At 65.3% G+C, this 20,429-nt stretch overlaps 1 protein-coding gene across 4 annotated transcripts in view; it reads right to left on the bottom strand.

Annotated features, from left to right (window-relative positions):
• Window positions 1–20,429, bottom strand: part of Kif1a (kinesin family member 1A) — a 74,718-nt gene that overhangs the window by 37,728 nt on the left and 16,561 nt on the right. For 2 of the 4 annotated variants that reach the window (XM_042689051.1, XM_042689050.1), the window contains exons 10-25: window positions 18,631–18,706; window positions 17,265–17,343; window positions 16,610–16,752; window positions 14,719–14,852; window positions 11,097–11,176; window positions 10,689–10,764; window positions 9,617–9,696; window positions 9,191–9,297; window positions 8,296–8,379; window positions 6,149–6,329; window positions 6,007–6,079; window positions 5,788–5,881; window positions 4,904–5,052; window positions 4,406–4,584; window positions 2,403–2,540; window positions 1,512–1,778 (exon numbers count right to left, since the gene is read on the bottom strand). In XM_042689051.1, coding sequence (XP_042544985.1) covers window positions 1,512–1,778; window positions 2,403–2,540; window positions 4,406–4,584; window positions 4,904–5,052; window positions 5,788–5,881; window positions 6,007–6,079; window positions 6,149–6,329; window positions 8,296–8,379; window positions 9,191–9,297; window positions 9,617–9,696; window positions 10,689–10,764; window positions 11,097–11,176; window positions 14,719–14,852; window positions 16,610–16,752; window positions 17,265–17,343; window positions 18,631–18,706 — 1,940 coding nt within the window. The remainder of the gene's footprint in view (window positions 1–1,511; window positions 1,779–2,402; window positions 2,541–4,405; window positions 4,585–4,903; window positions 5,053–5,787; window positions 5,882–6,006; window positions 6,080–6,148; window positions 6,330–8,295; window positions 8,380–9,190; window positions 9,298–9,616; window positions 9,697–10,688; window positions 10,765–11,096; window positions 11,177–14,718; window positions 14,853–16,609; window positions 16,753–17,264; window positions 17,344–18,630; window positions 18,707–20,429) is intronic. The other 2 variants (XM_042689053.1, XM_042689052.1) reach the window with 1 other exon arrangement.

Consider the following 20,429-nt stretch of genomic DNA (forward strand, 5'->3'; position numbering starts at 1 on the left):
GCCAGCAGCTTCCGAGAGGATGAAAGGAAAATCGGCAGCGGGGTCTCCCCCGGGCTGGCCTGCGCAGCTGCTGTGCGGGAAAAGCCAATTCTTGCCAAACCAAAAGGTCAGGGTACCGCCGCACGCAGCCCTTTACAGACCGCGCCACGGCAGGGGCCGGGCCGCGCGCAGGTGGCATTTGGTCTGCTGGGTACTTTGGTGAAATCTCCAGTCCACGAGGGGGAACAAGGTTGGAAGGACCCAGCTCTTTCTGTGAGGCTGCAGAGCCCGCGCCCCGTTTCTCCCACTCACCCCTCCCTGCCTGTCCTCACCCCCGCCTACCTGGCACCCGGAGCCACTCCCAGGGCCCGGCAGGCGCGGGAGGCCTGGGGGCCTTGCTGGAGGAAGCCTGTGGAGCCGGCCTGGGGCCCGCAGAGCGGGGTGTGTTCAGGGGGACGCTGCCCACCTGTGTCCCCTGGCCAACTCAACACTCCTAATACCAGCGGAGACAGTCGGGGAAAACTAGTCAGAGCAAGTCCACGGCAGGCACGGAGCGGGCTGCCTTCTCAGCTTGGGGGAGGGGGAATCTCATGCCATCACTTCCACTACCAAGGAAGGCGGGCCCCGGAAACTCTTCACCTGCAGGGGTCCATCCCAGCCTTCAGATTCCAGTACTGGAACCCAAGGCCAAGACCCAGGGAAACTTCCATCATCCTAGCCCAAGAGTGCAATCTCAAAACTAAGAACGGCAGCTATGAAACTGTCTTCCGCCTTTCCACACAGGAAGACTTTGTAGCTGCTGCTGTTTCCAGAGGGAGATGCCCCTACACCCCATTCCGTTTCTACAGTTCAGTGGCTACTTCTTTCTGCCCCTCCTTCCACCTCCTGACCCAGGAGACCCAGCGGCCGGCTCTTCTCCGCAAGGCATGTCTGACAGCGTGGGGCCACATGCCCCATTTCTCGCCAGAGATGGGGGAGGCTAGAGAGACGAAGCCATCTTCACCCTTCGGGTGGCAGGAGGGCCTGCCAGGCCCCTGAACCAGATGGGTATGGGAGACGCAGCCTCCCCTGCCCCCAAAGCCTTGGAAGTCCTGCTCCTTTTCCCTGAGTGTAGTGCACAGCGCACACTCGCTGCCTGCTTCTCCACAGACTACAGCAGAGGGGCAGGTTCCACCTTGCGGGGACGACGCTCACCCCCAGGACGAAGGCCGGGCACCCTGCTCACCCCTCACACACCCACTAGGCCCTCATCGGGAGCAACTGAGCCACGGTCATATCCTCTCTGCAGGGCTGCGCTCTGCTGCCCTTGCCCATTGTGCAGCTGGATGCAGACCTCCTGGCTGGGGGAGGAACCCTCTGCAGGGCGGCACAGGCCCCACCGTGGGGGCAGCCCAGCTCCCTCGGGCTCCTCGAGGCCGGTCCCTAGCCTGCCTGTCCTGGAGGGTCCGGGTGGCCCTGACACCGGATCGTGCCACAGCAGTGCTCCTGCGCAAAGAGCTGGCTCCTCCCCAGCATGCCTCAACCTCACCAACCTTCCCACAAAACTGAACAGGGGGGGCCGGTCGTAAAACGGGTCCCGGCCGTCGCACTGCGCGTGCTCCCGAAAGACGTCGTCCTCCAGGTCCTCCTCCTCCTCCTCCTCCTCCTCCTCCTCCTCCCCCACGCTCTGCTCCTCGGCAGGCTCGGTGGTGGTGTCGGAGTCGGGGCTCGAGAAGGTGGGGGAGGGGGTGAGAGTAGCCATGCGCTGGCTCATGCATGTGTTGAGAAGAGGGTAGCCTTTGCAGCCAGAGATGACTGAGCTGGGGTGAGTGCGACAAGACAGAGAGAAGTTAACACAGCGGCTCGAGGACGGCTCGAGGACGGCGCGGCAGGAGCTTCTGTGTAAAACCACACCCTCACGCCTCTGAGAATGCAGCTTTGAAACGTGAGAAGCCCGTTCCCAGGGCCACGTCACAGACGTGGCTGGCTGGGGGGCTCCGACGGGCGTGAGCGCCCATCAGCCACCCAAGGCTTGCCGGGCGGCCACGTGGAGGCCTCAGACTGTCACGGTAGAGAGAGGGCCTGGGTGCAGACCACGGGCCGGAGTCCACGCGGGAGGACCGCACCCTGCAGCCTGGGTGACACAGCCCTGGCCCACGTCTCCACCAAAGGCCACCAGCGGCCCTGGCAGCTGTACGCTGTCACACACTCACACATGTGGCCCAGAGATGTGGGCGGCAGCGTCTGGGCCCCTGGAATGATGGCCCCGGTGCGTGGGGAGGAGTGTGCGGGCAGCTCAGGTGGAGTGAGGACAAAGACAGGAGGGGCCCCTTTCTCAGGCCGGAGCTGGGGCAGCAGTGGGTCTGGGTCCCAGGAGGAGGCCCGCCCCGCCCCGCCCCGCCCCGCCCCCTTCCACTGCTCTGTGGGGGAGGGGAGAGGCACACCTGCCCACCAGCCGGAACCAGGGGAAGCGGTCGTAGAAGGGGTCTCCGCCGGTCACCACGTTGTCGCAGTCCTCCACGACGCTGGAGGGCACCTCTGCAGCCCGGTCGTACATCTCCCGCATCAGGTCCAGGCGCTGCCTGTGGACACGGTGACCGGGCGGGGGCTCAGCCGGGGCCTCTCCTCCTGTCCTGGTGCAGCAGCTCGGTGCGGTCCGCGGCACCCTAGCATCACCAGCCTGGGCTCCTCACTGCAGAAACCTTTCCTTGGCCTGTCAGCCGCGAGACCTACCTCTGAACCACAATCCCTCCAGGACCCAGCAGATGACAGCGATGCGACCGGAAAGAGGGGCGGGAAGGAGGAAATGGCAGGGACAGAGGGCCATGGGCAGCTGTCGGCCCCCGAGGGGCGGACAGGTGAAGAGAACCCAAGCCTGAAAGTGGGGTACATGGGCTGATGGAGAGAGCCCAGCTGAAGCCTGGGAGCGGGCTCAAGGCACAGAGTGACGGGGAGCGAGGCGGGCGTGGGGCCTTGAAGCCGGACCTGCTTTTTAAACGATCATCCCTGGTAAGATGTGGCAGGAAGGGACGCGAGGCTGGCCCTCCCAGGCTCAGGGTGAGCATGGCCACCCCAAGAACAGCTTCTTTCAGAAGCCCACCTGGGAGGCAGGGGAGAGGGGCGTGTGGCGTGGGCCTGTGTGTGTGCTTGCCCAAGCACGTGCACACACGGGTGTGTGAGCTGTATGAGCAAGTGTGCATCTCCTGACTGTGTTTTCCTCTTTGTGGGGGCCTTCCTCACGGGGAGAAAGCCCCCCTCAAGGGAGACAGCCGACACTGTCAGTGAGTCTGCCTCCCACGGACAGGCCACCCTACCCGAGTCTACCCACGCTCTCTCCTCCTAACGTCCAGGCACTGTCTAACGTCGCCCACCTTCAGTCAACTGTGCAAGGCACGGGGAACTCAGGACAGCCCTTGCCTGAGGCTCCACCTGGGGACCGTGAGAGGCAGGGCAGACGAGGGAAGGTGGTCGGAAGCCTGGGAACGTGGACAGCATCACGGCCAGGAGCCTCCACCATCAGCTGCCTGAGGACGCGCTAGCCCTCGGCTCCCGCCATGGCCGCAGGCCTGCTATGCGTCCTGTCCACCCCTCCTCCCAGCCATCCACCCCTCTCCACTCGGTCACCGCAGGCCTACTGTGCGTCCCGTCCACCCCTCCTCCCAGCCGTCCACCCCTCTCCACTCGGTCACCGCAGGCCTGCTGTGCGTCCCGTCCACCCCTCCTCCCAGCCGTCCACCCCTCTCCGCTCGGTCACCGCAGGCTTGCTGTGCGTCCTGTCCACCCCTCTCCGCTCGGTCACCACAGGCTTGCTGTGCGTCCCGTCCACCCCTCCTCCCAGCCGTCCACCCCTCTCCGCTCGGTCACCGCAGGCCTGCTGTGCGTCCCGTCCACCCCTCCTCCCAGCCGTCCACCCCTCTCCACTCGGTCACCGCAGGCCTGCTGTGCGTCCTGTCCACCCCTCCTCCCAGCCGTCCACCCCTCTCCGCTCGGTCACCGCCCTTCGTGAAGGCCCGTCACACGTTGGAGTGTGCGGTGCTCCCACGCTGCTCAAGCGGAGGAGGCGGTGTTCCTCCACCACTCCTGGTCCTCCCAAGACTCCAGGATGGAGACATTCTGAGTGTCCCATCCCAGCTGCCTGGTTTGGGGGACAGAGGCCACCCTGCAGGCCCTGAGGTACTGCTTGGCTGTGGTGCCAGGCCCCTGACCTCAAGCTGGGCAGCGGCGTCCTGGCTCCCAGGATGCAGGGCACCTGTGCCCCCGGGGCCCCCACCGCTGGAAAACCCCAGCATTTACTTTTCCTGTTGACCAGGGTGCTGGAGGAAGCACTGGGGCTCTAACCACGTGTTTCCTCTCACCTTGACAGACACACATCCACACCACTGCTGTGAGGCCCAGCCCGGTCCATCCTGGAGCAAGACCCTGCCCACCCCACGACCCCAGTCCACACCTGAGCTTCTCTAGTGTCCAGTAGTGGGTGGCCCCATTCTTCTGGTCCTGGACCTCCACAGCCACGATGGTGCGGGGGAAGGGGCGTGTCTCTCGGTCCTTGGCGGCCTCTGGGGGCAGCAGGTCAGGCGGCAGCGGCGAGTACAGGGTGTCAGTGAGGAGGACAAACTGGAACTGGACCTGTGGCCAGCAGTTGACGATGCCCATCAGCCCCTCGGTGAGCGGGGCCAGGTCCTGAGAGGGCTGCTCAGCTCTCCAGGCTCTCAGGCGCCCGGCAGTGGCTCACCAGAACCCTCCAGACACCACTAGGAGTGGCTGCACCTCGCCTGCCATCTCCCCCAGCAGAGGAGGCCCCAGGTCCACCGTCCAGGCCCCCGCGCAGCCGCCCCTGCCGGAGCCCAGGGCTGGCCCAGTGCCAAGTCCCCGCTGTGGGCAGCTGTCCCTAGCGCGTGTGCATGGTCCCCACTGGGAAAAGGCATGGCCTGGGATGGGCGCCCACCTTCTTCTTCAGCTCGACGCTGATGGCGTTGGCCTCCTTCAGGAAGATGGCATTGCCCCACAGCTGGTCCCGGAGGGACGTGAACTGGTACCACTTCCACTTCCGGAAGGCCCAGAGCGCCAGCTCACACTCTCGCTCCGTCCAGTGGACTGTGGGAGAGGACACACTGGCCACCAAAGCAATGCCACCCGTGGCCCACCACATCCCAGCCTCCGGAAGGTCCACTGGTCTGCCCGGCGTGGGGAGTGCCGAGCCGAGCCCGTGCCAGAGCAGTCTGTGGGCAGGGCCGTCCGCTGAGTGAAAAGGCTAAGCTCTGCCAGGCCGGCCGGGGGCGGGGCCGGGCCCAGGCCTTGCCCTCCCTGGGCAATGGGTCTCTGCAGAGCCCCCTGCTCTACGCCGGGGAGTTCTGTTCTTCCTCTGCTCTGCGTTCAGAGGAAGATCAGCCACGCGAGTGACGGGAGAGGCCCCCATGCCCAGCGACAAAGCGGTGCAAGCTCCCCTCACCGGGCTGGAGGGTCGGGATGAAGTCAGGGCAGTCTGGAGAGGGCGGGGAGGGGGCTCAGAGGAGCCAGCTCAGCCCTCTGTCCACTGAGTCCTCCAGAGGAGGAGGGTTTGGGGTGAAATGCGGAGCGGACCTCCCCCTTGGTGCCCCCATAGGGAGCCCCTGCGGCTGGCTCCCCCCGGGGAGCACAGGGGGCAGCTCAGGTGTGCTCACCACCTGTGCACAGCCTCCCACGTCGGCCTCTGCGGTGCCGCCCAGGCAGAGGAGGCTTGTCCCCCGGGCAGTGCTGGCCAGCCGCCGCTTCTCCAGGGCCTTGGCCCTGCCCTGCCCCTCCGTCCCCCGGCCCTCCTGATGGAAGCAGCCGCCGCCTGAGAGCCCTCACCTTCATCCTCGGGCTCCTCCTCCTCCTCGTTCACCTCTGGGTAGTACCTGGAGTCCATTTGCTTCTGCAGGGCCTCCAGCTTGCTCTCATAGTCCTGCAGAGAGAGGCCCAGCGTGACTCCACAGCTGGAGCACGGGGAGCAGCGGGGGGGGGGGGGTAGCCGCTCCCGTGGGGCAGCTGGGCGCGGGGCGGGGGACAAGGTGGGGACAGCGTCCTCACCAGCCTCTGCTGCTCCAGCAGGTAGGTGGCTTCCTCACGCTCCCGGCGGTACTGGTCCTCCAGCTCCTGCAGCCTGCGAGAGGGCGGCAGGCGTGAGCGCCAGGCGGTGGCTGCCCCTGCCGGCAGCGGGCCCGAGCCTCACCTCTGCTCCATCTCCTGCTTCATGTCGATGCCCTGCTTCTCCAGCAGCTCCCGCTGGGCGAAGGCCCAGTCCACGGGCTCCGCGGGCGTCTCTGCGCAGGGCGTGCGCTCGCGCTCCTGGCGGGCTTGCTCGGGGTGGTTGAACCGGAACACGTGGCTCTTGCCCATGATGATGCGGTTCCCTGAGGACAGAGGCCGGGCTGGGTGTGGGGACCCGCAAGGCGCCTCACGCGGTCCAAGGGGTGAAGCGGAAATGGGGGAGGTGCCTCCTCCGCCGGCCCTTGGCATCCCCCAAGGGAAGGCCAGCTGCAGGAACCCCAGCTGCCACCCAGCCCTGGCCACTGCCGGATCTGCAGGACGTGGACTACCCACGCATCAGGGGCTCTACACACTCACCTCAGCAGCCCCCCACCTCCCCCTTTCCCCAGGCAGGCAGAGGCTGGGCAGCGTGGGCAGCCAGTGCAGGGACGCGGCCTGGAGGCTGGCCTCAGCCCCCCTCAGGGCCTACCCTGTGCAGGACCCTCAGAGCCGGCCACCGCTCGGGGCTCGTGCCTGCGGCCTCAGGCAGTCCTGTCTGCAGACTCCGCGGTACCCCCTGCCCTGGCTCCACCAGCCTCCGCTGCCTTCCCCTGGGCCTGGCACTGACAGGCAAACGCGCCGTGCCTCCTTTCCAGGCCTCCCCACAGTGGCTGGCCGCGTGCGACTCCCGGAGCGTGGGGTCTAGAACGCTGGTGTCAACCTCACACGCAGGGCTCCCAGGCCCCGGGTGCCACGCACACAGAGCTATGGGATCTAGGGTCTGCGCTGCTGGATTCCGCCCTTGCTTTGGTCCGATCCACGCTGCTCTTTTCGTCCCTACCTCTTTGGGATGAGGATGCACACACCCCGTCCCAGCGCCCTGATTTCACACGAGCTCACCGCACAGCTCGCCTGGAGTCGTGGAGGAGACGTCAAATTTTCAAGTAACACTTTTAAGACTGTGAGAATTCTTGGTGAGGGACTGAACGCACTGCGTTATGAAAGCTATGTGGAGACGGGTGGAAGGTTCTGGTTTGGACATGAAGCGTCCCCCAAAAAGATTCATGTGACAAAGGTGTGGTCCTGGGCTATGGACTGTCAGGAGGCGCTGGGGTCACGAGGCCCGCTCCGTCAGGGGATGTGCCCAGGAGCGGCCTCTGTGGAGGAGGCCGGGAGCCAGGGGCTCATCCCAAAGGATAGTCTTTGTTCACAAATCCCTTCCTGTGCTTTTTCCTCTTTTTCTGGCCATCGTGAGCTCTGCCTCACCACAGAACCAAAGGCAAGGGAACCAGCTGGCCAGGCACCGCGACCTCCGGCCCCACGAGCCCCAAGTCTTCCTCTACACTGCTTACCTCAGACATTGTCACAGTGACAAAAGTGATCACCACACGCATGGGCCAGCTCCTTGCAATCTCACACACAAACACGAGCGTGCGTGTGTGCACACTTGTCAATACACATCAGGTATGTGTGTATAATGCTCACACACACACAAGCACACACGTTCATCAACTTGTAGCTCTGCCCACAGCTGTGTGTGTCGGTGCCCCCACAACTCCCTCTGCCAGTCCGCCTGACACGTCCTGTCTGGCTTCCCAAGGGAGGGACTGGAGCACTGTGTGCTGTGTGTGGATGTCACGGTTCCAGGAGCACTGTGGCAACTGGGAACGAAGCCAAGCCCAGGGTGCTGGTCCTCGGGTGCCGAGATATCCCGTCCCCCTCGCTCAACTCGATGTCTTATTAATCCGGGTACTGGTCCCCAGGCCTCTCCCCTGAGCCCAGCACCGCAGTGGTCATCCCTTCTCCAAACAGGAGCCGCCTCCGGGCAGGGCTGGCCTGGCTTCCCCAGGCAGGGTCTGTGGTCTGTGAGTGGGCCTTCTCTGCTCCTGCCAATCCTGCCATCTTGGTTCCTGACAGCAGGGCCCTTGGGTGCCCAAGAGTGAGGGAGCCCCGTGGGCTGGTCAGGGCCACAGCCCTGCCACCTACGGGAACCCAGCTTTCCCCAAGAAGCACACCACAGGCAGACAAGGCAACTCCAACGTGGAGACAGGACTTCACCTCAAACCTTTCTACCCCAGGCCCTCATACCCCAGCCCAACCTCACCTGAACCCCATCTACCCCAGCCATACCTGATCGTAGGATGCTGGGCTCTGTGACCTTCTTGCCATTGACATACGTGTCTGCCCCCTCACAGGGCTCCAGGGTCACCACAGCTACAGACAGAGAGAAGTGGGGGGGGGGGGGTTGTCACTCTGATGGCTCCTCTTGCCTGGCCCTGGTGTGTGTCCCCGGCTCCTCATCCCTGTTCACACAACCTGGCCAGGGCACCATGCACTGGGCCCCAGAGGAGCCTCACGGCATCTCCACACCACAGAGGAGGAAAACCACCCTTGGGAGGGATGCCTGCGGACCCATCAGGCCTGACTTCCAGGGCCAGGTCTCCTGGCAGACTATGTGACAGTGTCGCAACTGTGTCTCCAAGGGTGTCCTTGTAGCTTAGAATCCTGGGGGTGCCCCTCCCCTCCCAGCCTCGCACGGAGCAGCTTCCAGAGCCAGCCACGCACGCGGCCACGGGCTCCAGTCACAGATCTGCAGGAGAGGCCACTGGCCGTGGGCCAGTGCGGGGGCCGTGGGCACGAATGGCACACGGACACGCAAGCCCCAGCCAAAACGTAAAATGCCATCCTCCGGAGAGAGGCCTGTGAGAGGGCGGGGAAATGCCCAGATGGCTACCCCCCTCCCCCCACCCAGGAGCGGGGCAGAACAGCTCCCGCCCCCCCAGCCTGGCTCCCCGCCCACCTGCCCCTCCCCACGCTGCCTGCTCCCCGGCCTTCAAAGAGGCCGTCCCCATAAGAACACCAGCCCTGGCCCCCATACGACACCCCTCCTGGCGCCACATGTTCCATCCAGAAACCCACTGAGAGCCGAGAAGCTGGGCAGGTGGCCGGCAGGCAGGCCCCCAGCAGGCCGGCAGGGGCCTGGCCGGCAGCCAGGGCAGGCGGGAGGGGACTGCAGCAGGGCTACCTTCGCCGCCGCCCCGGGAGTCGCTCCGGAAGATACAGTGCTCTTCCTTGATGAAGTGTCCGCTGAGAACGATGTCCTGCCGCCTCTCCGCGTCCTCTCTGCCCACTCTGCGGGCAGGTAAGGGGCATGAGGAGGCAGCCGTACGCGGGCCCGCCCAGCCCACAGCCTCCCGGAGGTGCCCCATGGGACTTCCTAGAAGCACCCCAGGGGTGCACTGTGGGGAAAGTGGGGTTCCCCACAGGGAGCAGAGGAAGCAGAAGTGGGTGCCATGCCCGGGACGTGGCCTAGCCACTGGGAAAGCCACGTGGCCCACAGGGCTCTGCGGGAACACACTGCAGGAGGGGCGGCAGGAGGCATTGTTAGGGCAGAGGCCTCTCGAGGGGCCGCCCCTCCCCACCTGCTCCAGCGCCCCCAACCAGGCCCCACCTGGTGACCCCATCCTTGATGTAGTAGAGGAGACACTCGGACATCAGCGGGTCCTCATTCAGGTTGACAAGATGCGGCGTCTGTGGGGGGAGGGGGAGGTTACCTCTCCTGGGGAGGGGCAAGGGCTCCGCAGTGGCCCTCCCCTCCCCGAGACCACCGCTCTGAGCCATCCCCCTTCCCCAGGCCTGGCTTCTGAGGCACACAGGGCCTGCTCCCCCACCCACAGCCCGGCAGAGAAGACAGAAGACTGAGAAAAGAGTCCCCCAGGAAGGACCCCAGGACCCCAGAGCCGGCTCCGCAGGCCTAGTCAGGCTGGTGGCTTCAAACCGGGGCAAGGGAGAGAAAGAAAACTCCGGGGCCAGACTGCGCAGGCCAGGCCAGCGCTAGGCACCTGGAAGGGAAGTGGGCTGCGGAGGGGTGGGGAGGCCCTGTGATGAGCCCTGGACACGAAGAACAAAGGCCGGGTCCCAGCGCTGCTGTATACCCCGTGTGGGACCACACAATGGTGACCACTTTTCCCTTGACTCTGGGGTCTGGCACTGCCTCTGCCCGTGTCCTTCCCCGCCCACCTCGGCGCAGGGCCGGCCCACAGCCCGCTCCGTCCTCCCTCCTCCCTCCCTCCCGGGGTCTCTGCTCCCCCCAGCCCAGCCCAGGACTCTGCCCCGTCCCAGGCCAAGGGGCTGCAGGATGGAAGCAGGCCTAGGCGGTGCTGCTGCCTCAGCTTCCCACAGGGAACCTGGCTCAGGCCACTCCTCAGTGCGCCTGTGGCATGGGTGTCCCGGCCATCCCACAAGGCCGTCCAGCCACTGCCCCTGCGAACCGCGAGAGGGGCCTGCGCCTCCGGGACGGCTCAGGGGAGGACGGGCGGGGGCGCCCAGCCTCCCGCCACACGAGTCCGGCTGGGAGGTAGGAAGGGGCTGCCCGGTGCCGGGCCGGCCCCCAGCCCTCTCCCACTCCTTCCAGAAGCCCATGCTGCCCCCCCTACTCCTTCCAGAAGCCAATGCTCTCCCCTCCCCCGGGGGCAGCGCCCACCCACAGGAGGCGGTGCCAGGGGCCTGGGCCCAGCTCCTACCTTTTTTGGGGAGAACACACCCAGGGTGCCGCCGTCCTCCCGCATGGCCACGCCCATCTCCGCCAGCAGTGCTTCCCTGGAGGTCAGAGCCGGGGTCAGCGCGGCCCGGAGCCCAGGCCTCAATGCCGGGCAGCGCGGCAGGAGCCAGAGGTGGTGCCACGCTCTCCGGTCTGCTCCGGGAGGGACGGCGTCCACGGCTGGCCCCAGACTTTTTGCATCACCAGGCCTCCATGGCCGGTGGCCAGGGCCACACAAGGCAGAGGCCACGGGTCGGGAAGAACAGGTCTCTCCCGTGACCGGGGCGTGACCGCTCGAGGGAGTGCAGGCCAGGGTTCAGTCACGTCCGGCTGGACCGTGGGCCTCTCGCTATGCCTGCCCTGCCCTGAGCTCAGCGTCCCCGCCGCTCACCTCTCCATCCGAATGGCTTCCGTCCGCCGCAGCTTCTCCTCCCAGGTCTCGTTGAGCTCGGCAATGATCTTTTCTGTCTCCTGTGAGAGGAGCAGGACAGAGCGGGTGAGGTCTGGGCCGGGAAAGGGGCTGCAAAGCACTGAGGCGCGAGCCCCTGTCCACAGCGAGGCCTAGGGGATGGCAGAGAAGCCACAGCCCCGCAGACATCTCAGCAAACCGAGCATGAGCCAGCGGCGAGGGCCGTCCTTCCTGCAGAGACGCAAGGGCTCTGTCTCTGCTTCTTGACACACACGAACCCGAGCAGGCCTCCCACACCCCCCAGAACCATGTCACACAGACAGCACGAAGGGGACAGGGGTCACACAGACAGCAGGAAGGGGAAAGGGGTCACACAGACAGCAGGAAGGGGACAGGGGTCACACAGACAGCAGGGAGGGGACAGGGGTCACACAGACAGCAGGGACAGGGGTCACACAGACAGCAGGGACAGGGGTCACACAGACAGCAGGGACAGGGGTCACACAGACAGCAGGGACGGGACAGGGGTCACACAGACAGCAGGAAGGGGACAGGGGTCACACAGACAGCAGGGACGGGACAGGGGTCACACAGACAGCAGGGACGGGGGTCACACAGACAGCAGGGACAGGGGTCACACAGACAGCAGGGACAGGGGACACACAGACAGCAGGGACGGGGGTCACACAGACAGCAGGGACGGGGGTCACACAGACAGCAGGGACAGGGGTCACACAGACAGCAGGAAGGGGACAGGGGTCACACAGACAGCAGGGAGGGGACAGGGGTCACACAGACAGCAGGGACAGGGGACACACAGACAGCAGGAAGGGGACAGGGGTCACACAGACAGCAGGGACGGGGGTCACACAGACAGCAGGGAGGGGACAGGGGTCACACAGACAGCAGGGACGGGGGTCACACAGACAGCAGGGACGGGGGTCACACAGACAGCAGGGACAGGGGTCACACAGACAGCAGGGACGGGGGTCACACAGACAGCAGGGACGGGGGTCACACAGACAGCAGGGACGGGGGTCACACAGACAGCAGGGACAGGGGTCACACAGACAGCAGGGACAGGGGACACACAGACAGCAGGGACAGGGGTCACACAGACAGCAGGAAGGGGACAGGGGTCACACAGACAGCAGGGACAGGGGTCACACAGACAGCAGGGACAGGGGTCACACAGACAGCAGGGACGGGGGTCACACAGACAGCAGGGACAGGGGTCACACAGACAGCAGGGACAGGGGTCACACAGACAGCAGGGACAGGGGTCACACAGACAGCAGGAAGGGGACAGGGGTCACACAGACAGCAGGGAGGGGACAGGGGTCACACAGACAGCAGGGAGGGGACAGGGGTCACACAGACAGCAGGGACAGGGGTCACACAGACAGCAGGGACGGGGGTCACACAGACAGCAGGGACAGGGGACACACAGACAGCAGGGACAGGGGACACACAGACAGCAGGGACGGGGGTCACACAGACAGCAGGGACGGGGGTCACACAGACAGCAGGGACAGGGGTCACACAGACAGCAGGGAGGGGACAGGGGTCACACAGACAGTAGGGAGGGGACAGGGGTCACACAGACAGCAGGGACAGGGGTCACACAGACAGCAGGGACAGGGGTCACACAGACAGCAGGGACGGGGGTCACACAGACAGCAGGGACGGGGGTCACACAGACAGCAGGGACAGGGGTCACACAGACAGCAGGGACAGGGGACACACAGACAGCAGGGACAGGGGTCACACAGACAGCAGGGACAGGGGTCACACAGACAGCAGGGAGGGGACAGGGGTCACACAGACAGCAGGGACAGGGGTCACACAGACAGCAGGGACAGGGGTCACACAGACAGCAGGGAGGGGACAGGGGTCACACAGACAGCAGGGAGGGGACAGGGGTCACACAGACAGCAGGGACAGGGGACACACAGACAGCAGGGACAGGGGTCACACAGACAGCAGGGACAGGGGACACACAGACAGCAGGGAGGGGACAGGGGTCACACAGACAGCAGGGACGGGGGTCACACAGACAGCAGGGACAGGGGTCACACAGACAGCAGGGACAGGGGTCACACAGACAGCAGGGACAGGGGTCACACAGACAGCAGGGACAGGGGTCACACAGACAGCAGGAAGGGGACAGGGGTCACACAGACAGCAGGGACAGGGGTCACACAGACAGCAGGGACGGAGGTCACACAGACAGCAGGGACAGGGGTCACACAGACAGCAGGGACAGGGGACACACAGACAGCAGGGACAGGGGTCACACAGACAGCAGGGACAGGGGTCACACAGACAGCAGGGACGGGGGTCACACAGACAGCAGGAAGGGGACAGGGGTCACACAGACAGCAGGGAGGGGACAGGGGTCACACAGACAGCAGGGAGGGGACAGGGGTCACACAGACAGCAGGGACAGGGGACACACAGACAGCAGGGACGGGGGTCACACAGACAGCAGGGACGGGGGTCACACAGACAGCAGGGACGGGGGTCACACAGACAGCAGGGACGGGGGTCACACAGACAGCAGGGACAGGGGTCACACAGACAGCAGGGAGGGGACAGGGGTCACACAGACAGTAGGGAGGGGACAGGGGTCACACAGACAGCAGGGACAGGGGTCACACAGACAGCAGGGACAGGGGTCACACAGACAGCAGGGACGGGGGTCACACAGACAGCAGGGACGGGGGTCACACAGACAGCAGGGACAGGGGTCACACAGACAGCAGGGACAGGGGACACACAGACAGCAGGGACAGGGGTCACACAGACAGCAGGGACAGGGGTCACACAGACAGCAGGGAGGGGACAGGGGTCACACAGACAGCAGGGAGGGGACAGGGGTCACACAGACAGCAGGGAGGGGACAGGGGACACACAGACAGCAGGGAGGGGACAGGGGTCACACAGACAGCAGGGACGGGGGTCACACAGACAGCAGGGACAGGGGTCACACAGACAGCAGGGACAGGGGTCACACAGACAGCAGGGACAGGGGTCACACAGACAGCAGGGACAGGGGTCACACAGACAGCAGGGAGGGGACAGGGGTCACACAGACAGCAGGGACAGGGGTCACACAGACAGCAGGGAGGGGACAGGGGTCACACAGACAGCAGGGAGGGACTTGGGGACTCAGGGGTGGTCACACAGACAGCAGGGAGGCACTCGGGGGGCTGCGGGGGTCTCATGGGACAGCAGCGGGGGCTCTGGGCCCCTCAGCCCCCTGCCAACTTTCTCAGTAAGCACAGCTCTGTGTGATGCCAACTGAGAGCTGCCAAGAAGGGCAGCTGGAGGGCAGGACAGGACTCCCGCCCGCTGGCCACTGCACGCCCACTGCGCCCTGCTGGACTCCTGGAGAGGCCTCAGCCTGGGCTCTCCTCGGGAGCGGCTCTCCCTCCAGGCCGAGCCCCTCACAGGAACTCCCGCCAGGCCTGGCTGCCCCACGCCCCACACCACCACAGCTGCCCTCCCAGCGGGGCTGCGCCCAGGACTGGGCCGGGCTCCATCTCCTCGAACCTCACTGTGTGCTGGAGCCTGGCCCCTCTGGGACGCATGCCCCCCTCACCTTCAGCCTTTCAATAGCTTCCTCGCTGCCTGGAGCAAACAAGATGCGCTCGTGGAGGCTGGACACAGAGGCTGCGCGGCTGGACAGGGCGGAGAGTGAGGAGGAGGGGCTCATGCCCACCAGGGCATTGGTCACTGTGAAGAGAGCGTTGGGGGCTTGACACCGCTCGGCCCTGCCACCGTTAGCTACAGCTCCCAGGGTTGGACACGTCTGAGGCAGGAAGGGAAGGCCAGGTGGACAGACAGAGGGGAAAGAGAGATGCAGCGGGGAGAAAGCCAGCAGGGGGGCCAGGGGAAGGAAGGGAGCAGAGCCCACCAACGAAGGGGCCGGCAGCCGAGCAGGCGGGGACAGCACATGCAAGACCTCTTTTTCTCCTGTCTCCTGCCATGGTGAGGGCCACGGTGCCAGGGCCAGGCCTACTCCCTGCCCGGCCAAAGGCCCATTCTCCGGATAGCAGCACTCAGGCCCTCTGGACCCCATCAAGCCCCGCCCCGTCCCACCATTCCACAGCCCCGTCTCCCAACGCCCTTTCCCAGGCTCGTGCTCTTGGCCGTCACCCCTGAACCTGAGGGCCAGAGGCAGCCCGTGGCCTTGGCTTCCCCAAGCACTGCCATCCACCGGGACACCCAGCACCGCGCTTCACCCCTGTGGGCAGCCTGCCCACCCTCAGCTGGGCCTCTGTGCCCCTCTGGGCATCAGACTCAGTGTGCTAACCGTCTGGCTAAATCTGGACACAGCCCAGAGGCCCTCTAGAGGAGGAGGTGGGCAGAGGCCCCTAGGGAGCCCCTACTTCAGCCACCCCAGCCCAGGAGTTGGGCTGGGACACCGGGAGGGGAGGTGCCCAGCCCCCCCAGCAGAAGCACACACACAGCAGCGCAGTGGCCAGCACAGGGCAGCGCCAGGCACGGGGCAGGGTGACAGGAAGCAGCAGAGCCTGTGGTCGAAGGCCAGAGGCAAAGCAGGACAGGGCTGGGCATGGCTGACCATGAGCACGGACCGGGTGCTTTCCAGACAAAGGCCCCGTGGGGGCAGCCGCAGCACTGGCCAGTGGAGGCAGACCTGAGCCCGGAGCTGGGGTGGACTTGCCTTCCGGCCCTCTGACCCTCGAGTGCTGACATTTGACCTTCCCAGGCTGTGGGAGCTCAGGGGTCAGGGTTTGACTTTGGCCACTTCGGGCCTGAGAAGATTTTGCCTATACTCCACCTCCCTGCTGCCTCAGTCTCGGGAAGAGCCAGGAATTCGGCTCGAAGGCAGACACGATCTCCTATCGGGGGGAGGCCCCTGCGAATGGGGGGCTGCTCTTTATAGCCCCAAGATGGGGAGCCAAGGAAGGTGGCGTCACGGTGGCCCTCCCCTCCCAGCCCGTGCCGCCCTGTGCCCCGGGACCAGGCGGGAAGCAGAGACGCAGTGGCGTGGGGAATACACACATTTGGGTCCTCCAGGCACAGTGTTGGCTATAGGGCGAGCAGGCAGGGGGAGGAGAGACAGAGAAACAGAGCAAGTTCATCTCCAGGGTTTGCACGCCCACGGTGCAGCGCAGGCGCTGCAGGCAGGTGGCAGAGGTCCTTACCGTGGGGAGAGAGAGCCCGCACCCCCGTGGTCCAGCAGCCACGGCCACCCTGCGGCTTCCAGGAAACTGGGCCTGGCCCACCAGGACCAGCTCCACACCCAAACCGTGCAGTTCCACCCAAGCCAGGGCCGGAGCACCAGCCTGGCCCCACGCCCTGCCCAGACGTGCTCTGCCCGGGAGCTCAGCAGGGTGGGGAGTCACGGGGCTCCACGCACCCGCCCACCCTGCTCTGGCCACAGCCGGCCATGGGGGCCCCGGGAGTCAGGACGCAGTGGCCCAGGAGGCCCGGCCCTGCCCAGGGCAGCCCGCGCAGACACTCACTGTCGGTGATGTCACCCAGGCCCTGGGCGTAGAGCAGGTCCCGCAGCCGTGTCACCTCGTCCTTCAGCTCCCGAATCAGCTTGTTGTTGGGGTCCTCGTTGATGACGGCGTTGCAGCGGATCTGCTTGGCCCGGTCCGCGTACCTGGGCAGGGGAGGCGGGCGCAGGGCTGGGGAGGCAGATCCCCGCCCACGGGCTCAGGGGTGCCCAACCTGGGGTGAGGTCACCCCGCCGCAGGCCCCTGAGGATGGCCTCACCTCTGAGGGGCAGAAGGGAGAGGGCCTCCTGCCGCACAGGGGCCCTTCGTGTCTGCCCGGCTCCGGGGCAGAGGCCAGCCACGCACAGGCCACGGCTTACACCAAGTGTCAACACATGCATACACTGGCACTAGCCCCGTTTCCCACTGCACCCAAAATGGTAGCCAGAGGTCAGCCCGCGGAGAGGAGCCAGGCTGCCTCCAGGTGCCCACCTGTCCCTGACGCGCCGGCCAAGGCCGGTTCTCACAGAGCAGCACTGGAGAGATCAGATCAGGACTCGTGAAGTCCAGGCAGGCCCAGGGAGCCCTCAGAAGAGCTCCCCACCCCACCCCCACCCCCGTCCCCATGGCCTCCCCCCCCCCCACGCCCCCGTGGCCCCGCCCCATCCCCAGGCCTCACCTCAGCGTGCTGAGGGTCTCATCGTAGTTGATGTCTGCAGGGCTCAGGGCTGCCACCATAGCAGTCCTGGAGTTGCCACCTGCCGGGAGACGACTCAGTTACCCCAGAGGGGCTCAGCCTAAAGCTGGGGACTCGCAGCTCCCTCCCTCCCATCGGCACTGTTGGATGAGGAGATTGAGGCAAAAGGGGAAACTGAGTCGCAGCCTCTCCTGGCACCCGTGACTGCCAGGGCTGGCTGTCCACCTGCCCTCGTCACCCTCGTCACACACGGGGCCAGTTGTGGAGGGTTCCATGGTGTTTCCTCCGAAACGAAACAGCTTATGCTCCATTCTCCACGCCCTCTGGCCCGTGTCTGCTGAAGTGCTTTTCTCGGTATTTCACACCAGGTTCACAGCCCAGAGCAGTAATAGCTGTGGGAGGACACCGTCCCTTCCCTTGGGATGCAGGGGACACAGCTGGTGGCCTCGGTGGTTGTGCCAGGGTCAGCACTGACCCAAGCCCAGCCCTCGGGACTGCCTCTTACCCCCGCCCTGAGTAGACTAGGGGTCCTGCCTGCTCAGGGGCCTGGGCCTCCATGCCATGGCCCGGTGTGACTCCCTGGTGAGTCCCCGAGACGGAGGTCACAGCGGGAAGAACAAGGTCTTGCCAGACCCCAGGAGGGGTTATAGGAGGGTCTCCCCTGCCCCCCCCCCCCCCCGTGGGAGAGGCCTGCTGCCCAGATCCTGCATCTCACACAGGGACGTGAATTCTGTGACCCTCCGTCCTCTCTCAGCCTCCCACTGTCCCCCGGAGCCCCCTCTACTGGCCCGGCCTGGCAGATCTGCCCTGCACACCACGCTGCCGGAGCCAGAGACGGGCCTGGCTGGGTGTGGGGTACAGCTACCGCGGCCAACACCCAGACCCCAGCTTCCTTCCCGCCGGTGCACCGCTCCCCAGGCTGGCTGTGGACACAGCGGGGAGAAGCCTGGGCCAGTCCGTTAGGGTGGGGTCCACGCCGGCCCCGGCCTGCTGCCATCATCCTGCGTATCCCTCAGGGCTTAGAACTCAGGCAGAGAGGAGTGGGGCTCGCGGAGCCCTGCCCCTCAAAAGCCAGCAGACAAGCAGAGCTCCCCAACTCACTAAGTCCTAGATTAACGTTACAGATAGGGAAAGCGAGACCTGGAAGGGCGGGTGCTTGGTCTGGGCGTCACCACCTGCCTTGCCCACCGGGCGCACATCTGCCAGCCCCCAAAGCCACCCTGGCTCCCGGGACAGGGCCTTCCAGAAGGGCCGCACTGGGAGGGGCTGGCCATCCCGGTTACCCCCCCCTGCCCCGCTGTGCCCAGGAAGCAGGGCAGAGCCCCCCTCGGGGCCCCCAAGTCCTCACCCAGGTTCTCCCGGAGGAGCCAAGTCAGCACAGAGTCTCGGTACGGGATGAAATCAGTCTTCTTCTTTTTCTTGTTCTGCGAGGACAGTCAGGGTTAACCCGCACCGCGTCAGGGAGGCCAGGCTCAGGGCCTGCGGTGAGCCTCCCAACCAGAGGCCCTGGCCCAGGCCATGCTCTCGGGCCATTCCTGCCTGAGGCAGCTCTGCCCTCGCCCACCCTGCTAGGTCTGGGTCACCCGGCTGGCACCTTCCCTCTGCCCTCTGAAGCAACACCTTCTGGCCAAAAGGAAGGGGCCTCACAACCAAGGAGGGTCACCCAGCACACCTCTCCCCTTCCACACAGAACCGGCCCTCCCTTCCCCAGCAAACCCTCTCCCCCCTTCCGAAGCCAATCCCTGGGCCCTCTGTAACCATCTGTCCTGTCTGACCTCCAGGGGGAACGGGGGGGGGGGGGGGGGGGGAGCAGGGAAGGGGAGGCTCTCTATTCTCTTGCTCCTAAAGGCTTTTTATACCTCTGTTAAGACAAACAGCAGTCCCTCAAAATGGGATTTCATCCCTTTGTATGGCTGCTAGGGACAGCTTTTTATCCCCCCTGCCTGTGCTGGCTTTGAACTGTGATTCTCAGATCTCGGCCTCTTTAGGGACAGCTTCTTATGGATACTTTCATGATTCTGTCAATGGTGGCTGGAGTTACTTTCCAGCATCTACTGGTTGGTGCATGTATTTGCTGAAGTACCTGCAGAGCCTCCAGGACCAGCACCCGAGGCCCGCCCGGGGCCACACCCTGGGGATGCATACAGGCGCTGCCTGCAGGCTGCGCCGTTTCCATGGACACATACACCTCCGTTGCTGCGCTTCAATCCCCAGCAGAGGCTCCCCTGCTCACAGGTGATGTGAGTTCTGAACACCCCAAGCCCCGCTGTCAGGAATGCCCTTCCACGCTGTGCACTCTGCTCTCCTTTTGGAAACTGGGTAGGTAGGGAAGCGGCTGGCTCACTGGCATGTGGCGTGTGTATTCCTGCGGCTCCGGGCCTGCCGCACGGCCTGCCTTGTTTGCACAGGAAGCCCCTGCTGTCGCTCAGCCACCGCCGCAAGGAGCCCGAAGCCCCCAGGACATCACTGCCCGCTTCCCCTCCCCCTGCGCTCTGGCACCCTGCCTGATGCTCCCACCACCTCAGGACCACCCGCTCCTCGCCTCCCGTGGGGCCCACCGTCTCAAGCCCAGGTCCACGCCATGCCACTCTTCCCTGCCAACAGGCTGTCCTTGCCCTGACCACACCTCACACAGCAGTCCACGGCTGACTCCAGGCCCAGTCAGCGGCTCTGGCCTCAGATTGAGGGCCTCACAGGAGGGGAGCTGGTCCCTAAAAGGCTTCTGTCAGTTCTCACACAGCTGATGCCTCATGGTCCTCCCATACTACCTCACAGAGTGGAGGTCTCAGGTAACTCCCACTGCACCCGCACTGCACTCCACACTGCGCCCCCACTGTACCCCACACAGCGTCCAACACTGCACCCGCACTTTACCCTGCACTGCACCCCCACACAGCATCCAACACTGCACCCCGCACTGTACCCCACACAGCGTCCAACACTGCACCCGCACTGCACCTGTACTGTACCCCACACAGCATCCATCACTGCACCCCGCACTCCACCCCGCACTGCACCCCACACAGCATCCATCACTGCACCCCACACTCTACCCTGCACTGCACCCCCACTGTACCCCACACAGCATCCAACACTGCACCCCACACTGCACCCCACTGTACCCCACACAGCGTCCAACGCGGCACC

Source organism: Dipodomys spectabilis, unplaced genomic scaffold (genome assembly GCF_019054845.1).
Source record: "Dipodomys spectabilis isolate Male_0828 unplaced genomic scaffold, ASM1905484v1 ptg000124l, whole genome shotgun sequence".
Lineage (NCBI taxonomy): Eukaryota > Metazoa > Chordata > Mammalia > Rodentia > Heteromyidae > Dipodomys > Dipodomys spectabilis.